Raw genomic sequence first — 20,341 nt, 5'->3', positions numbered from 1 at the left:
AGTGATAGATGTGTATCTCTGAGTGTTTCTCTCCCTGTATGATGTCAATCCCTTCTTATTCTCTTTTCTTTAAAGAACACCAGAACTACTTTGGTGTTGATGAGAACTTGGGCCCAGTGGCAGTTAGCATTCGGAGAGAGAAACTGGAGGAGGGGAAGGAGGGACCACAGTATAATTATAGAGTCATCTTCAGGACCAGCGAGGTAGAACTACATCTGTAAAACACACTGTTTAACACACATCATTTTTTTTTTTTTAGATCCATTGGTCTTCGAGCTAGTCAAGGTCAGGGTACTTGATTACATAATAGTTAGGGACTTTTAATTACATATATATATATATATATATATATATATATATATATATATATATATATATATATAATTAGATAAGAGGTGGTGGGGAGGAGTTAGCACTTAAATGTATAGGTGTGTTCGACTTGGAGCAGCACCGCGCAGACATTCAGCGTATGACATGAAAGTGCTTTGATGTCATACAACGATCGTTCTGCGTGCGCAGTGCTGCTGTATTAGATGACGTCATATACAATTAAAGCCGGCGTGAGAAAGCAAAACCATGACGAAGGCAGAAGATCAAACCTCTTCCAGAATTATTTCTGTACCTTCACGTTTTGAAATCCCAACTGCCGGGAAAACATGACTACTTTATTTTTTTTTAGAAAGTATTTTTTCTGCTCATTTTGTTGAACATTTGACTATTATATTCATGTGCAAGTTCAGAGTTTTGCTACTTAATGTGATGCATTGTTTTTGTTAATATGACTCATCATATACAGTCTTTTTTACATTTACATTTCCATTTATGCATTTAGCAGACGCTTTTATCCAAAGCGACTTACATTGCATTCAAGTTACAGTTTTTACATTATCAGCTCTTTTTTAAGGGTTTAATTAACTATTTTCCATTGTCTAGTCTTTAATAAGAAAACAAAAATCACAATAAATTGTAATATCGAATCGCAATAGTTACTGCTAAGATGTGTTTTTTTTTTTTTATTGTGACAGTCTGTATATTAAGTGTATCATTCAACTTTTTCACATGGTCTAGAGAGTTAAAAACAAAAAACAAAAATCGCAACACATAGCAATATCGAATCGCAATTCTTGTAGAATTGAAATTCTTAAAAAAAAATTGCAATAAATATCGTATCGGCACCCAAGTATCCTGATAATCGGGACGTAGGTGTATCGTCCCATCCCTAATATATAAATAAATAAATAAATAAATATAAAACATACTGTTTTTCTCAGGCAATGAGTGGACTTCTCATTAATTTATAATTGATTTCCATCTTTCCATTAAGTGCATTTCCCAAAGCTTCTATATCCTTCCTTCTGAATACAAATCAGAGCTGCCTCAATAATAGCATTGATTGTTTTGAAAATCAGCTCAAGATGGATGATGTCTGTGGCACACTATTGATTTTTCCATGTATGATGATATAAATGACCTTACTGTACTACATGATTCTCACCACTGACGCTATAAAAGTCCCAACCAGTGCGGCTTTTAAAATGGCAAGAGATCTTTCATATGTGGCCTGCCAGGGGTTTTCCTAAGGGTGTCTGGATAGTTTGCTGAACTGGCGTTTGAGCGTACAATGGCCCTCTTGCTAAAAGCCAAAGTGTTACTTCAGCATTTGCCACAGTTAGTTGAACTCAATTATTCATCAGAAAGATTGGCAGAGCATGTCGCTGGATTCAGCATCATTGCAGGGACACTGTTAGAGAGTGTTTTGCCATTTGAGAGACAACTGCAATGCTTTATCCATCTGTTCACTATTTGAGAATATAGTGTATTCATTTAATAGATACATTTGCGCAGTTCGAACAACATTGTGAACTCTTTCCTTTATTGCTAAACTTCTCTCTTCACTCTGTCCATCTTCAGCTCACTACTTTGAGAGGCTCAATTCAGGAGGATGCCGTCCCCTCCACAGCTAAGCATGGGACTTACCGTGGACTCCCTCTTAAAGAGGTGCTGGAGTACGTAGTTCCTGAGATCAACATTCAGTGCCTCAGACTGGCCACCAGCTCACCTAAAGTCCCAGAACAACTGCTGAAGCTGGATCAGCAGGGGGTAAGTACTGTACTAAAAGCTCTACAGTCAGTTGTACATATAGAAATGGTAGACAAATGACTTGATTTAAGTTTAAATGCTATAAACCATATATGGACTAGTGTCGGTGAATATTAAGCTGCAAAAATACCATTTAAATAGGAATTCTGCATGTTCTGTGTGAATGAATGGCACGAGGTTTCGTTTACTATATGACGCTCACAGTGTTTTCAGCCTCTGCTACCTCAATATACGAGTATATGAACACATATACATAATTTCCAGAGCTGCGCTGAGAGTCATTTTATAAACATTTTACCAGTTCTTTTCAGTAAAACATCATATACAAACAGAAACTTAAAGGTCTTCCCAGCAATCCATCAAAATAAAAGTTAGGTTTAACTTGAAGAAACCATGACAGAAATATTACGTAATGTAATGATAGTACTACTACTAATAAAATGATTATAAAAACATTATTTTTAAAGGAATATTTACCAGAGAACTTATTTACCAGAATTTGTTTAGCAGAAAAATGTAAATACACAACACAATATTTCTGAAAAAATCAAATCAAATAAAAAAATAAAATAATAACATTAATTAGAAATGCTTTTTGATTAATAACAAATGAAAAAGTCTTGTAAAAAAATGTTGTAGTTACAGGACATGAGATATACTGTTTCCCTTATACAGAGATGTTCATTTATTTAAACAATTGGAGGATAAATAATACATGTCCATAAACTTTTGTACATTAACTTCCCAAACTACCCTTTTTAAGTGTTTGAATTGGTAAAATGTACAACAAGCATTTCCCCACAATACAGCCAGACTGTAAAATGATCTTACCACCATTTGGACAGTAAGAGACAGTTTGGCTAACACAAACTGACAGGTGGGAAGAAACTTCATTCTCTGGGATGATTCATAGCATACAGTGTACAATGTTGTGAACCGTACACGTCCGCAAGCCTTGTAATTACTAAGACATAATCAAGTGGGGGTTTAAGAAACCATCAGTTATATCCTTCATACGTCCCATTTTCTTAGTTTTAATGCATACTGATAAAACCAGAAACAGATGTTTCAAACTTCTGCTGATGATGTGATGTCCTTAAATGCTGTTGTTCATTTGATAACCTAAGCAAGATTGAGCTTGTAAAGTGGTTCCTTTGGGCAAGGCACCTATCATGTGCCGCCGATGGCCTTACAACAATTCCGTTTGAGGCTTCAAATTGAAGGTGTGTCAGGATGAGACAGTGTTTTACTAAAGAAGCCTTAATAAAAACAAAGATCCAATTACTTATTGGCAGACCCAGACTTGCACATCTCAGGGCTAGAGTAGAACAGAGAGATGAGCAGTTTTGTCCGTAAATTGACTGAATGGAATCTGAGAAGCAGTTAAAGTCTTGATCGATATTGCAGCCACACGACGGCCAGAGGGGAAAATCTGAACAGTAACCCTGTAGAACAATGAATGCATTGAAAAAGGCTAGTTGTAAAATTAAGGTTGGTAATTATTTCAAGTGGTGTTTTGTCATCTCAAATAAATCAAGTTCAATGAGGACCTAACTCTAAAATGATAATTCAGCTATTGTCTGCATTTCCAGCGCTCAGACAGAAGATAACTAGTTTTCAAGGCAAATTATTTGGCAAAAACCACTGAAAACATCACCATGGCAACCACCTAGACACACATAATGGCCACTTGACCCGTCTGAGACGCTGCCAACTGTGACCAGCAGCACTTATGGTGAAAATGAAAGAAAAGAAAATCATTGCTCGTCTTATGCTTTCTTGAGTTTGACTGGTCTTTGTCCATTTGTTCATCTTGCCTCCATATTCTCTCCAAGTACTACCATCTCTGATAATTGTGTTTTTTTCTCCTCTGAAGACTTTTGGTGGCATTTTATGGCACAACTAAACTCTAAAATTGCTTTTACCATTTTTGAAAAATTGGTATGGGCTGGGAATTACAGGAGATTTTGGACAATTACCATAGACCTCTTAAAATTCCTATGTCATTGTAAACCAGCATTTTTCAGTTTGTCACCCGATCATAAATTCCTGAATGTTAAGTATCATATTTTTGACATACTGTTCATTTTCTTTTAATAATTGTCTGAATAATTGTCTGGCTCTGCACTTTTTTTGCCTGTTTGAAGCCCTGCGTCTGGTTCTAAAGGTGCTTTCTTTAGTTTATGGCTGGTATGTGTGTCTCATACATAATGCAAAAGTGGCATCTGAGGCCAGTCCGCGTGTCATTACGTGTCAGGCTTTTACGTAGATTGATAGCACTTAACATGACTAAATCACCACTTGTGGTAAGCGATGTATATCACCGTTCCATAATATGCTTGAAGAGTGCTTTTGAAGGATTGCTGTACAATGTGCATTAAAGATTGGATATATCACTTTTTACTGTGTTCTTTTAGAATTGATTCTGTTTCGTAATCCTGCCATGTAATATGATTATTTTAATATTGTTACTTGTAATAATGTGGGGAAATATTTATAATATTTAATTTAAATTGTGAAAATAAAAGACCTAAGAATGATACAATACATGAAATGACCACAGTGTGGAAGATCAGTTGCTAGGAACCAGTCAAATATACTGTACAGTGCAATGGTCATTTTTTAAAGAAAAAAAAATTGACCACAGAATGCAGCGAATCCAGTATTCTGCAGAGACGTACAGTATAATAGGTGTAATTAGGGCTTTGCGATACTCTGTGAAGGATGGAATCACTGGTTCAAACTGAAGGGTAATACACACAAAAATGGTCAAATATCATTATAATGATTGAAAATGTTTGTGTTTTTATTCTTTGTAGCTGAGTTACCAGCACAAAGTGGGCATCCTGTACTGCCAGGCTGGGCAGAGCACAGAGGAGGAGATGTACAATAATGAGAGTGGTAGTCCTGCACTGGAAGAGTTTCTAGATCTACTAGGTCAGAAAGTCCGACTGAAGGGGTTCAACAAGTACAGGGCACAGCTGGACAACAAAAGTAAGTGCTGCTCTCACAATGATATTTTCAAATGTTTGATCCACTTTTGCTGCTGTGAATCTTTGATAAGCCAAAAAGCTGCTTGGCAGCTTCAGGTTAATTTCTGAAATGGGTTTTTTTAATACTATATTTGTTCTTGGTCAGTGCATTGGACAGTTTCTCATAATCTCTTAGTCTGTGCAGATGAGCCATTTGCAAATTAATATTGAACTGCAAGAGACGAATTTCGTATTCTGTAATCAGTGTATGTGTCTATTTAATTTACTGCCTTTATACTGATGTGTGTGATATAATTGCATCTTTTCTGCAGCGGACTCCACTGGCACTCACTCTCTCTACACCACCTATAAAGACTTTGAACTGATGTTTCATGTCTCTACAATGCTTCCCTACACACCCAACAACAGACAACAAGTGAGTCGGACACATTTCATAGTTAATCCCTTCTTTTCATTTACTCATCTTCATGATCCAAGCCCATATGACCTTTTTAGATGGAACTTAAAAGGAGATATTTAGAGTTCTATATATTTGAATTATTGAGCTATTTCTGTTCATCAAAGAATCCTGAAAAAACATGTATCACTATTTCCACACCAAATAAAAAATTCAGCAGCACAATCATTTTCAACATTGCTAGTAATAATAAACATTTCTTGAGTACCAAATCAGCATATTAGAGTGATTTCTGAAGGATCATGTGACACTGAAGACTGCATTAATGATGCTGGAAAATCAGCTTTACCATCACAGGAATAAATTACATTATAAAATATATTAAAATAATAAACAGTTATTTAAAATTGTTACAGTATTTCAAAATATTACTGTCTTTGCTGTAAAAATGTTAAATACTAAAAAAAAAAAAAATTTTGATTGGTAATGTAAGTAACTGATGACAACACTGATTTAATGGTAGATATTTAACTTGGATAGGTGCTATTATAATTTCTTTATTGCAAACAAAAAGCAGATAATCCAAGATAGATCGCCTTTCTGCTGATTTATGCACACTTGAACAAGCACCTGCGCGAATGAGATTCAGGTCTGATCACTTACTCATGCCTGTCTACACAAAACTCTTTCAGCCCTCGTCAGTTCTCTATTCAAGTGGCTGGTCTTGATCTGTGCATCTTTACAGACCTCACAGAACCTAGAGCAATTGTCCTGCATCCTGCTAATTGTAAACACTTCTGTGGGTAGGCCACGTTGTCATGGCAACTGTCTGAATGCCCCATCTTTTCAAAAAAAAAAAAAAAGCTCCCTTTCCAGTTGCCCAGACAAGGCACAGATTTTATGTGAAGAGCAGGACACATCAGGGCTAATTAATTAGAAATGCCTCATTTTCTAATGGTGAAAGGCTGTTCTTATTTATTTGGTGGAACAAATTTAAAAAGATTTATTTCCCTTATCCGCTGTACTTTTCAATGGGCGGAACAATTCTAATAGAGTCTGCCGCAGATTAATTTACCACCGTAACAGCTTTCCATCAATGACTTCCTGAAATCCCCATGCCTAGACTGAGCTCAGTCGGATGATAACATTGAGATTTGTGCTTTAAAAGAAAGCTTTTTGTGTAGGAGGAGTAAAAAGATAAATATAAAGCCCTTGCTTTGGTCTTTATTTGGCTGATTTGCGGGATTTATTGTTTTCTGGCCATTGGATCATGGTCCGATAGGTATAATCTTGGAAAATAAGATGGTGAAGATCTCCACAGCTTTGAGCTTTAAATTCAGTTAACTTCTGATCCTTTTTCTTTCCTTTGCTGACAGAGAGATGAGCCCAAGGGATATACAGTAGACTACAGCTAAACTATTGACACATTACTTAAGCTTTCTTATAGAAACAGTTAGTTATCCAACATGCATTAGTTACAATTAGATGTGGATGTCTTTGTTGATACTACTTTTTTCATATTAAAAATTATTTCATGATTTCAAAATGATTTCACTTTGGACAGTGTGTTTGAAGTTTATTTTTGCTTTGGGTTTCTCATTGGATGTCATTAACTGTAACTAGTGCCGTCAAACTATTAATCGCCATTAATCCCATCCAAAATAGACATTTTTTTTTACATAATATATGTGTATACTGTGTATATTTATTATGTATATATAAATACAAACACTTGCATGTATATGTTTAAGAAAAAATTTGTTTATATATTAAATATATTTATGTATAATATAGAATATATGAATATAAATATATACATATAAATATTTTCAAAATGTATACTGTGTGTGTGTGAATTTATATATACATAAGAAATATACACAGTACACATAATGTATTAAACAAAAACTTTTATTTTGGATGCGATTAATCATTTGACAGCACTAACTGTAACTAGTTTCTTGTTAAAATGTGCACTATGATGACTGTCTTCATATGATCTGTTTCCCCATCCAGCTACTGAGGAAAAGGCACATTGGAAATGACATCGTTACCATCATTTTCCAGGAACCAGGAGCTTTTCCATTCACACCCCAAAACATACGCTCTCACTTTCAACATGTCTTCATCATCATCAAAGTCCACAATCCTTGCACAGAGCATGTGTGTTACAGGTAAGATGTAAAATGTCAGTTACTCACCATTTTTAGCTTAGCATGTAAAATGAAAGCTTCTGTTTTACAATTAGAATGGGGGTTTAGCTTATACATGTGGCTTGTTAAACAAAATACTGTTTTTTGCAAAGTCATACCCAACCCGCCCTGAATAAATCCAATTTTGTAAATTAAAGAACTCAATCTGTTGGGAAGGGGGGCGGAGTTAGACAAAGATGCTTTCCAAACAGCTTGGTGACAGTCAGATTTGACCTCTCAGAACGATAGGGAGGATTAAAGGATAAGATCGAAGGGAATTCAATTTCCAGTCTTATTTACTCGGTGTGTACCTCTTAAGCTTGTTCAGCGTAACATTGCAGAGAGCTGAGCGAGGCTAGAACCTGGCTCAAAGCAAAATTGCCCATCTCTTCTTCTGAGCAGATCTATGAGAGACTGTTGCAGAAAGATTTCTGAATTGATGTCAGTGGTGAAGTCAAGTGGACAAGCTTTCTATGTATTCTTCTTACAGGGGACATATTACAGATATTTAAAGTTGAGCTTAATATGTGGAGACAGATGTAAGCCATTCATAGGTTGATTAGATTAATGTCCCAATATATAAAATATATGTATTTTATAAAAAATATTATATTTATATAAAACTATATTATATTATATTGCTCACCAGAGCTGCTTTTATTTAGGGTGGGAAAACTGTAAAAACAGTAATATATCGAAATATTATTACATTTGTTTTTACAATATGTACAACTGTTTTTTATTTTAATATAATATAAAATGTAATTTATTCCTATGATTTTAGCAACCATTTCTTCCATTTTCAGTGTCACGATCCTTCAGAAATCCTAATATATTTGTAGAATATCTAATATAATACCTAGTATCCTAATATCGTTGTGTAAACCATGATTCATTCTTTAGGATTTTTTAATGAATAGAAAGTTCAAAAGAGCATTATTTATTTAAAATGACTAAAACTCATTTCATCGTATTTCTTTACTCAATAGTGTTGCAGTAGCCAGATCCAAAGACCTGCCTGTGTTCGGACCTCCCATACCCAAGGGGGTGATGTTTCCAAAGTCTGCTGTATTCCGGGACTTCCTGCTGGCCAAGGTGATCAACGGAGAAAATGCGGCCCACAAGTCTGAGAAGTTCCGTGCCATGGCGACGCGTACCCGCCAGGAATACCTTAAAGACCTTGTGGACAACTTTACCAGTGCAACCCCTGTGGACGCCTCGGGTGCAAAATTCAGCTTTATCACCCTAGGCGCCAAAAGGAAGGAGCGGAGTCGCCCAAGGAACAATGCTCATCTGTACAGTACGGGAGCTATCACGTGGCCGGTGGTTGCTCGGGACAGTTGCCAGTCCACTGATATTGGTTGTTTGTTGGCCATCTCCCGAGAGTTTGTGGCGCTCATTGAGGAAGTGTCCCGGGAAGTGGTTTTCAACTGTTACTGCAAGGACGTGATTGGTTGGAGCTCGTCCTCAATAGTGGGCAGGGTAAAGCTCTTTTACGAGCGTGGTGACTGTGTGGTGTTTTCCGTGCAGGACGGATGCCCAGAGGAAGTTCGAGAGGTCGTACAACGATTAGAGGTATGAGTAGCCAATCCAGGATGAAAGATCAAGTTTTATCTAAGCCGAAGCTAAAACCAAGCTTGCCTTTTACTCTGAATAAGTGAGCAGTGTTGGTATACAGGATCAAGTTTCTCTTTGAATCATGGACCAATGGTCAATGAATTAGCATTAGAAAGGTAGAGCAGATTACCTTACCTTAAGCTTGCCAGAACATTCACTTTATTCACTCTGGGACAAAAACATATATCAGCACACACCTTCATAAATCAATATTAGTTCTGCTTCTTGCTTTATTGCCACCCATTCATGCTCCGTTGGTCCAGACCTGCAGACTTACACTACACTTTTTACAGTGCAGTGGAGGTTTAAATGGGTGTACATGCTGTTTCGGTTGATGGACCCATTCAGCATGTGTGGTCCATTCTCTTTGTGAGATTTGACAGCTTGTAAAATACTGTCTTTTGACTCTTAAACATGCTCTTAAATGTGTTTATTGCATTGGGTGGTTTGCTGTCATCATCATAGCATTTGTGCAGCAGACCATCAGCACATTTTTCTTGGAATAAGCAAAAATTAAAATTCAGTCATCATTTACTCCGCTTCATTTTGTTTCAAACCTATAAGACTGACTTTTTATGTTGAACACAAAATTAGCCCCTCCCCTCCTTTTTGGAACCCATTGACTTTCACTGATAAAAAAAAAACAGTTGAAACATTCTTCAAAATATATTTTGTATTATGCAGAAAAAAGAAAGTCATGCAGGTTATGAACAACATGAGTTTTCATATTCCTTAATTATGACTTTCTGGTTTCTGCCTTTTTTTAAAAGCATTTATTTTTACACGTTTTATTTAAAGTTTGGTGGCAAAAAAAAAAATATATAATATGGTAATGTGATTTAGGAAAAAAAGGAAGCTTATATTTCATTTTAACTACTGCGGTCTCTTCAAAGTGCTTTTGTTGTTTTTGTGGGTGCTTAGAAAAGGTGCCTTTGGGCTCTTAGCAACTTTGCGGAGTCAGAGTAATATCAGCTTACCTGAGGTTTGCTTAAAACTGTTTGTTTTCAGATCAAGTAGTTGCATGCAGAAGGTTTAAGCTGTTTTATCCAAAACACATTTGTTTTAGGTGTCAGGGGGCAGCTTAATGGAAAATCCTCTAAACAAAGAAATAAAGACATTTCTTAAGATAAATTCTGAACAGTTCAACTCAGTTCATCTTTTCTTTTTTCTTTTTTGAGAAAATGGTTGTGGCATTTTCTGATTTGTATGGCAGTTCTATGACTCGCTGATCACCTATCTCTGGCCGTATCTCTGAATTATGTTGTAATTATAGGCTTTCGTTAAAATTCCCAATTGTTTTTGTAGAGTTGTTACTAAATTTCAAATTTAACAAAAAGGCATGTCACGCAACCATTGTTTAAATGATTGGTCCTTGGTGTGAACTTGTGCATATCCCTAGTAGTAGTATTATGTATTATACGTAGCTTGTGTTATGTTTTAATGCTAATTACAACAATTTGAAAAATAATAAAAGTAAATTCATATAACATCTTACCTTTTGGGATTTAAGACAAGTTCAAGGTATATCCTACGTAAAATAAGAAGAAAATGTGAATCTGGCCCCAAGTTGTCAGTTTGGGTTGTAGGAATGTATTATTCATGAGACAACCAATCTGTTGTGTTCTCCCATGTTGGTTTGACATCGGTTAATTTCATCCTTGAGAGACCTGGCTTCAGCCATCATCTATATCTCTGCGTACCTGCTTACCCATCCGCATGCGTACCTGCGCGAGACCCTCTGCCCATTATCACAGCACAGATTTTATCTTCAAAAGTCGCTGAGGTGACAAAAAGCCCATTTTCAGATGTTTAAAGTTTGTTTGCCTGTTTTGTTTTCCCTGTAGATGGTCACCAGGGGTTGTGAGGCGCTAGAGATGACCCTGCGCAGAAATGCCCTGGGCCAGCTGGGCTTCCACGTCAACTTTGAGGGTGTGGTAGCCGATGTGGAGCCATATGGTTTTGCCTGGCAGGCAGGACTTCGCCCAGGCTGCCGTTTGTTGGAGATTTGCAAGGTCGCTGTTGGGACTCTGATTCATGAGCAGATGATTGAATATCTGCGGACCTCCACACCTGTTACGGTGGTGGTCATACAGCCACATGAGGATGGCACACCCAGAAGGTACAGTTGGTCCTTCATCTTACATGGGCAGATAAGCTTAAAATGTGAAAAAATGTTGTTGTTTTTTACCGTTCAAAGATGAAGCACTTGTTATAAACCTTAATCTGGTATTTTCTTTATTATGTTGTGGCCACATTTACAACCCTCAAAATTGAACCTTTATCCTTTTTTTAAATGTATCTCATGGACAGATGGGCCACACTAGTATCTCATGGGTCAATAGAGGTCACCTGAAGAGAAAATGAATCTTCTTGAGATAATCTGTGAATGATATGATCATAGTCTGCTCATGTTGGGGTTTTTTTCTATCCTGGAATAGAAAGTGACCCAGAACCCTGTTGAACTTTGTTGAACATGTGCCTCATGTTCTGTTTGCCCATTTCAGAAGAGCTAAGAGCTTTACCAAGAACATCTAAAGGCAGAGATTAAAGTGACCCTCTAGACTGTCAATAACTGGATTGACATTTATCGCCTCCCTGCGAGGCATAAAAGCCAGTGATATCAAGCAGGCTGTGCTTTTTGTAAATACAGATATATAGAGGATTGCTTGCACTTCTGGTTGACCTTAACTGCTCTATATATCTGTATCTTGGGCAAGCGTTTCTAGAGAACTATAGTTAACTGAAGCATGCCCGGACAAGTCAGGGTTGTATTTGGTTACAGATCAGAGCAGTGAGTTTAGAAGTATTTAGCAAGAATATTTGTTCTAAACTAGTAACACCCTTTTGAGTGCAAAACAATGCTCTAAAACTAAATGTAGCACTTTAGCAACCACATAGCCACACACTAAAACTACCTGTATCACCTTGGCCACTGCATAGCAATGCATTAAAACCACTCAGAGCAACAAAACAACTCCTATTTCTGTAAAAATCTAACTTGCTCTGTCTTAAAGTCTGCATTCTTTAGAGATGTCTTGAACTTAAAATGAATAGTGTGGTTTTCTTTTCATTCACAACACTTTGTTTGTAAGAGATTTCTCAATTCCAGGAATTTGTGTGTGAGAGTCCAAGAGTGTGGTGTTCTTCACTGAAGTACTTTTTTGAAGAACTGTATCTTATTGTAGAGGCTGTGAGAATCTGTCTTGAGAGCTCTCTGCGGTTCCAGCTTTCCATTCAAGAAGATCACCAGAGATTCTTGTTTTGGGAGCAGTTCTGTGTGTGTGGTCGGAACAGAATGGATTAGATCGGAAACGCATGATTAACCATCAATGAATCCCGCTGGCGTAGTCCGAATTTGTGTTAATTTTCTGTTTGTTCTTTTGGTTTCTCCCTCTCTAATAACACATGCCAAATATAATCACAGCAAAATACAGTGCATCATATATCTGATACCATTGGTCATCTCATTTGCGGATGTGTCTTTTCTCTTGCCAAACATCCCTGCGGTGATTATCATTTAATACATTCTGCCAATTTCACTTACGAGATCTTCTCTTGACATTAAATTTGGTAGCTGACTATAAAAGTAATCCAGATTAATAAATTGGAATTGGATTCATAGAAATAGCCTGGCTCTAAATACGGCTCACAATTATGTACAGTGGGGTCCAAAAGCCTGAGACCACTGGAGAAAATGCTTCTATTTTGCATTTTTCTTATTTGATACAAATTATGTTATTAGTGAAATTTTTAATTAGAAATATTAACATGAATTTCAGAATGTGTTAGTATTTGGTTACATCTGACCATGTGGAGAAAGGAATCACAAAATTAATGTCACAAAATAAATGAACCCAAATCTTTTCAGGTTTAACATGTTTTTGAACTCCATGCTTTTCATTGTGGTCATTGTGTAAAGGTTAGACCTTTACACCCCTCTGTGTGTGTGTATATAAGCGTCAACAGCCGGGAGTTATCCAGTCAGCTCAGAAGTGTGAAGAAAGCGATCCCGCTGCTGGGGGTGCTCTGACCTGTTAACTCAGCTGCCATGATAATCCTTATTCTTTTGGAAGGAGCGGCCTGCCCCCACAATGCTGAGTTCAACCTCTCAGCCATTTCAAGGCTAATTAACTTGAGGAAAAAAACAGTGATCTATCCAAAAATCAAGCTAATCCATAGTATGGATGTGATTAATCCCTGTGTGCTTTTCTGTAATTAGATGTTGTGCTGTTGATATAATGTAAATTGTTTCTAAGTGAAGATAAACATTGGGTTAGTTCATATAGGCACCTATCACAAAGCACTTATGTCCTATATACAGTATCTGAGAAATCAGGTAACGATGCCAGTAATGCTGGATGTATGTTATGCCAAGCACAGTATCGGTCTCGTCCTGTTTATTGGAGCAGAAATTTCTGCTTTCTGCTTCTTGCTTACCTGTAGAGAAAAGTTCATGTGACTCAACCTGAAAACATAAATCACTTTACGACTGTTCACCATGTTCAAAATGAGTCACCTGATTCATCAAAAATAAAATGTTGGGCTGTTGTGAGTGATGTGCGAAAAAAATAAATGCGATAGTATCAAATGGTAATACAGTGGTAAACACTACCGTTCGAAAGTTATGGGTCAGTTATTATTCAGCAAGGATGCATTCAATTGATCAAAAGTAATAGTAAAGACATTACAAAAGATTTGTTTCAAATTATTGCTGTTCTTTTCAACTTCCTTTAAAAAATATATCACGGTTTCCACAAAAATATTAAGCTGCACAACTTTTGTAACATTGATCCTAATAAAAAATGTTTTATAAGCACCAAATCAACATATTAGAATGATTTCTGAAGGATCATTTAACACTGAAGGCTCGAGTAATGATGCTGAAAATTCAGCTTTGCCATCACAGGAATAAATTACATTTTAAAATAAACTTAATTATTTTTTTCTTTATCAAATAAATGCAGGCTTAAAGAGGCTTCTTTCAAAAGCTTTTAAATGCTAGAGTATTTAAAAACACAATGGTGTTACTTTAATACATGTTACTTAAAAAACAAACATGGTAGCAAGTTTAAAAACCCATGGTAATTTTCCTGTTTTTCAGAGGTGCCTCAGAGCTGTATCGTGTCCCCATCATGGAGTACAAGACTCTTGGTACTGGGCCTGGTTGGCACAGGATGACTCATGTTCCCCAGGGGCTGCCGCTGTCTCGTGTTTCACCCACTCAGGGTCCAGATCGACCCTCCCCGAGCCAGCAGATGTTCCAGTACGCCCAAGCTGCCATCTCACGTAGCACTTCTTTTGATAAGAAGTACCAGGATGGTTCCAGGTAGGAGATATGTGATTGTCATTCCAAACACACATGCTGCTCTTTCATACTCATACAGTATACACCTGTAATTTCATTTGTGTATCATACTGCCAGTGCCATCCAACTCTCATGATTATGTAAGGGGAAAGTATAGGGAAGCGATTCTCATGGAGGCGCAAAGTGGATTGGTTTTGTTTGTGTAATTAATCCCCTCATCCCTGTTACAGCATGTGGGTCTTCCTTACCCTGTTTTTTTGTATATGGGCACATGTAACATGTAATGCATTGATTTCTTTAAAGATGTCAATATTGTCCCTAGGCCTTTTCTGTTCTAGTCTGTCTCTCTGATGATATTCCGAATAGATAATACCCAGATTTTCTATAATGGTGATTGATCTGAAAATCAGTTTTATATGGACAGCTAAAGCAAAAATGCCTAAAGTCAGATACAAGGACAAACATTTTTCTGGCTCATGTTACCAAATGAAAATTGATTAAATTGTCATATTATCTTTGGAAATGTTCAGGTCACATTTAACTTCAAAATGAAATTAAAAATTAAACAAAGAATACACCACATTTAATGTTCACTTTCTGTATTAAGTACAATTATATTAGGACTATTTTAGTTTTTACATGTAGCATTATTTTAATGACAGTTGAGGACATACCTGCTTCCCATTCTCCTTAATGCAGAAAAATCTAATTCTGATTGCTATAGTAATATGAATCCAGTTTTTTTTATCAGATTTACAATTCTGCATCACAAATGTGATTTTATATGAAATTACATAAAGAGAGAGAGTACAGTATACAGTAGGCTGCTGTTTTGTTGTTGTTTTTTAATCTGTGTTAATGTTTTTGTTGTGATGTGACATTTTTGGCACATTCACCCAAAAACATTTGCCCTAAATATGTTTGAATGGAGTCCAAATGTTAAGCCTAAGAGAGATGAAAATACAGTATTTTCAGTATATTCTCAGTATTAAGTTATTCTGTATTTGGTTACCACTGTGAATGTGTCAGGACAGGTAGCAAAAAGCAACACCTGGATTTTATCGGGCTCAGCAGCAGGAACTTTTAGAAACACTGATTCATAACTGTAATGTTTGATTATCCAGACACATCTCCGGTGACATATGCACTGGGAAAGCCCAAAAGGGAGCACATAGAGGCTATTAAGGATGATACATGCCACCCTGTGGATTAGAGTAAGGAAAAAAGTACAGAATGATTATGTTCTAGTCTGGTGTGGCGTTGATTCGTGCTGTCGTATTTCTCAGGAGACGCCTTTCAGGGTGAGCTAATTGGGAACTTGATTTTCTGGTGCTGTAGATTTGGGATCCCTTCATAATCTTGTGCAGTTGAGCAACTGTGTTGCATGCTTGTGTCTTCACCTTGTCTGAAATGCACACACCTTTGCGGCCTCTTCACCCAGGCTGTCATCTCGTCCTCTGCTGGGATCCGTGTTGCACATGGACTGTCATTCCTTCCTGGAGTATGTTTCTCTTTTTTCCCCCCTGGAATGCGCAGCCCTGGAAACACGGGGTCCTGCTATGAATAGAATCTGCTCCACCACTTTTTTTTGACAGTGTTTCCTCCCTCCGGCCCAGAATATGAATGAGTCTTGCTGTAGCACTCTCATTGCTTTTGCCACCAGAGTTTTGATTAATGAGCTTCTACCCTGTGTTTGCTCATTGCAGGGTTTTGCAGGACTTCGAGAGTCCGTCTGGAAATCCCGGCCAGCACTACTGCAGTTCTCCCAGTAACCAATCAACCTCCAGTGACCCCGGTCCCTGTGGCACATGGGCCCAGAAAGCCAGTTATGATGGGTAATGAGATTCTGTTTGAAGCAGCCTTGCAACTCAGAAAACCAAAGGGCCCAGCAGGTTTAGAGGTTATTGCAGGAGTCTAATCATATGAGATTTGGTGTAAATCTTTGGTGCAAACAGAATTAGGTAGAAGACTAAGTCAAGTCAAGTGATATTGGAATGTAATTCTATGTCCTTTTCTCTGACATGTCCAGTATTAGCTGTACATTCACAGAGATGCACAACAGTAGTCTTGAATCCTCCCCGCCCAACCATTGCTAGGATTAGTTATCATTATTGTTGACCCTACTCAGTTTAATATAAAAGAAGGATCAAGGTACGCACATCCAAAAATGTCTTGGCCAGGTGCAAGATCAAAGAGTATCATCAAAAAATAGAAAAAAAGGTCTGCACACTGTTAATCTCCCTTTATTCAAAAATGTAAAAGTAGCAACGTTTCGGTCAAAGACCTTCGTCAGGCAAACACGCATACATACAAAGGCAACAGTTCAATAAGTACTCACTTCAAACAGAGTTCCAATTGATTACACCTGTTGGCAATCAAAGTCAATCATGTGAACAGCTATAGTACATCACAATTGAGACGCGATAACCACTTCATATCATAGTTTTTTTGTTCTCTTGATGCCTGTCTGAATTTGTCATAATTTTGTTTTACATGATGACAGATTCAGAATCTGTGCTAAATAGTGCTGCTTTTCTGAAATGTTTCTGAATATTTTTCCTATTGTTCTTACTGATACTCTTAGTATTTAAGTGTTTGTCTTCCTCGTTCATTAAAAGATTGAATAAAAGTTGCTGGCCAATAATAGACACTTGTTGATATGTGAATGTAGAAATTGAATAAGAATTGAAAATTTAGTTTTTTCATGTCGTCTTCATACTTAGATCAAGGAAAATGTTATTTTTATAATATGACCCCTTTCAGACACTGAGCTGCCTTTTCTCTCCATGTGAAGTGCAATTATCAGGCTTATACAGCATGCTTTAGTAGTACTGAAACATCACTAATGAATAATGCCAGTGGACCTTTACACTCCAATAGATCGCAGTCACCTGCCCTTCAGGACCAACCAGAAGAAAAAGAGGGAGATGGGCACAGCGATAGAGAGCACAAGTTGGAGAGGACACGATCTGCCGGTACGGAAGCCCTGTTTTTCTCAAACTCCAATGCAGATTCAACTACATTGGTTTCAAACGACTTATCGAAATGATTTACCAATTGAATTGGCTAAATTTAACAAGCTGCATTAAATAACTTGAGACATTTATTTTCTATAAATCATTTGGTTAAAATGAACTAAGCAGTTTTAAATGCACAGCGCTCCTATCAACGTCATGTAACATCACATCCATGACTTCTAGGTTCGCCTTGTGTTCCAGAAGCCAAATGGCACATCCCATCCACCAAGATTCTGAACCGAGGTCTACAGAGACAGGGAGCGAAAGAATCACCTGGTAAATTCCCTCGGGTAAGTGATCAGTCAAATGAACTATAAAACTGTCCATTCCTCTGAATTGGTTGGACTAATATTTTTTTAATTGCACTGGGTTGTATTACTGTTGTAATACAACTTGTATTACTCCACTTGTGTATATTCCTTCCAGACAGCCATTTCCTAGTTTGCATATTACCTTTTGGTTACTGGAGCGTGAATATCTTTAAGATACAGTAAATGTCTTCCACTGTACAGCAACAGGAACATATGCTAAGTGAATACATGTGTCGGTGCAAGTGTTTGTGTGTTTATATGTGGCTGATGGGTGCAGTGACCTCATTAGTCAGGAACGTGTAGTTGGCAGCACTGCAAATGCACCACATTTCTCCATGTGGCTGTAGAGAGGAGGTCGCTGGTTTGGAGAAAAGAGCGGGTTGACATCTATGGCAGATGGTTCATAGTGTCCCATCCAGTCATGCAATCCCTGTGGGAATTGACGTAAGAAACTGGACGCCAGTTACAGGACACCGCACTGTGCGTTCTCTCTTGTGCATCAGGTTAAGTACAAATCCACCTGATTTATCAAGAGCGAAAAGGTCATCCTACCCTTGCTGCTCGCAGCCGATGTTGATGCTAAGAGCAACAAGTAAATTCATGGGTCATGTTTATCTGATATTACTTATGCAAAGCCATACATTCCTCCATTGCGTGATTCGCAGAACTGACAGCGTTTTGCAGTAGTGTATTGACCACATTGACTTTAGCCAGAGGGGACATTTGGAAATAGCCCACCATAGTGGATCTTCCAAAACAAACCATGCATTAAAGTTTAAAGATCATCCACTTTCAATTCATTTGAAAGGGCTTAAATTTAGACGATGCAATTTAACAGAATAATCAATTATTAATTTTCCATGAGATTGGTTACAGTAGGTGGTAATGGTGCAGTGTGGTTCTTCTATCTGTTGCTGTTTTTGCTCTGCTAAATGCACTTCACCGCTCCGGGGGTCTTCCTTCATCCATTTTTGTTGGGCTGTATTTTCACCGAGCAGTAAACAAATGTCACATTTCGATAAATTGTTTGCCTGCCTCGTATTCATAAAATAGAATAAAAATTGAAAAATTATTGAATTTATTTCACAATACCCTGAAAAAAATTGTGTAGGATTTACTTTAAAACACTTTACATTTTTATATATATAAAATCCTTTTTTATTCTTAACTTATTATATTTAAAAATTATATTTGAAATATTTAAAGTGTTTTTCTGTTTGTACTGTATTTTTGATAAATAAATGGTTAATAATTGCAGGTTAATAAATTAATAATTGCAGCCTTGGTGAGCATAAGAGACTTCTAATAAAAAAAACATTAAAAATCTTACCAGCCCCAAACTTTTGAACTACTTTAACACTTGGTCATCTTCCATAATCTTCCAGACTGGTGAGAAGAGCTGCCACAGTCATTGCTCCAGCCACTCCAGTAACACCACCCTCTCCAGCAATGCTTCTAGCGGCAGTGACGAGAAACATTTTGGTTCTGGAGACCCGATGGATCCAGAGTCCCTGGGTCTCACCTACATAAAGGGGGCGTCCACTGACAGCGGCATAGATACAGCACCCTGCATGCCCCCTCCTCCTCCTGCCCTGCCCCTGACTGGGCTGGGACCCTCACGGATGGTCATGAGGGATGGGAGGGTTGAGACGGGACTCCCGTGGCCTCTGGAATACCATGAGGATGGCGAGACAGATGAAGGAAGGGCAAAGATGTTCCTGTCTCAAGGATATGTTGCTGCTACACCCACCGGTCACACCACGGATGGCAGCACCGGAGATCTCAGTGAGATCTCTTCGCTTTCGAGGTGAGATGAGAAGAAGAGTGGAAAATTATTATAGATTCTTGAAACTTTTTTTAAGGTTTGGATCATTCTTGATTACTTATCAACAACTGCCTAGTTCTTTAATATTTTGCTTTTATTTTCTGCAGCTGCGCACATTTAGTAGGATGTCCATAATTACACTGGCCTTCTGTAAGAATGTTAACTGTAACATTAAGAGCCAAATATTAAACAAATATCAGCAAAATTTAGTTGACCGAATTAAAAACAATGAAAGCATAAGATCTGCTTTTCATTCTATTCTGGCATATGTTTTCAAGGAAGCGAACAGCATGTCTTGTTCTTGTGGATCAACTTGATAAACTTGGGTCACTTATACAATGAAAAGGTGCTTCTATATTCAGCTTTGTTGTTAAGGGTCTGAACACAGACAGACACACAGATGGAGAGCTTGCTAGGGTCAAAACGATCAGAGTTTGCAGAGATGAGGTGATTTGACAAACAGCCAAACATCATCTCATCAGCCCCTGCAGCATTTTCCACCGCAGTCCTTTTTTTTTTTTTTTTTTTATCCTCTCAAGTTGGACTCTTGCACTGTTGTTGTGCCATGTTGTTATTGTTAAATA

At 37.5% G+C, this 20,341-nt stretch overlaps 1 protein-coding gene across 2 annotated transcripts in view; it reads left to right on the top strand.

Moving 5' to 3' along the window:
• The window catches only part of LOC306854960 (signal-induced proliferation-associated 1-like protein 2), a 64,917-nt gene that overhangs the window by 31,030 nt on the left and 13,546 nt on the right, over window positions 1-20,341 (top strand). Inside the window, exons 3-14 of one of the 2 annotated variants that reach the window (XM_079393282.1) lie at window positions 76-203; window positions 1,912-2,100; window positions 4,920-5,094; window positions 5,405-5,508; window positions 7,507-7,664; window positions 8,672-9,257; window positions 11,144-11,418; window positions 14,401-14,625; window positions 16,311-16,439; window positions 17,485-17,579; window positions 17,805-17,911; window positions 19,318-19,739. In XM_079393282.1, coding sequence (XP_079249408.1) covers window positions 76-203; window positions 1,912-2,100; window positions 4,920-5,094; window positions 5,405-5,508; window positions 7,507-7,664; window positions 8,672-9,257; window positions 11,144-11,418; window positions 14,401-14,625; window positions 16,311-16,439; window positions 17,485-17,579; window positions 17,805-17,911; window positions 19,318-19,739 — 2,593 coding nt within the window. The remainder of the gene's footprint in view (window positions 1-75; window positions 204-1,911; window positions 2,101-4,919; window positions 5,095-5,404; window positions 5,509-7,506; window positions 7,665-8,671; window positions 9,258-11,143; window positions 11,419-14,400; window positions 14,626-16,310; window positions 16,440-17,484; window positions 17,580-17,804; window positions 17,912-19,317; window positions 19,740-20,341) is intronic. The other variant, XM_079393281.1, reaches the window with a different exon arrangement.

The sequence above is a fragment of the Barbus barbus genome (genome assembly GCF_936440315.1).
Source record: "Barbus barbus genome assembly, chromosome: 35".
NCBI classification, from domain to species: Eukaryota; Metazoa; Chordata; class Actinopteri; order Cypriniformes; family Cyprinidae; genus Barbus; species Barbus barbus.
This window is presented reverse-complemented; position numbering and strand designations above follow the sequence as displayed.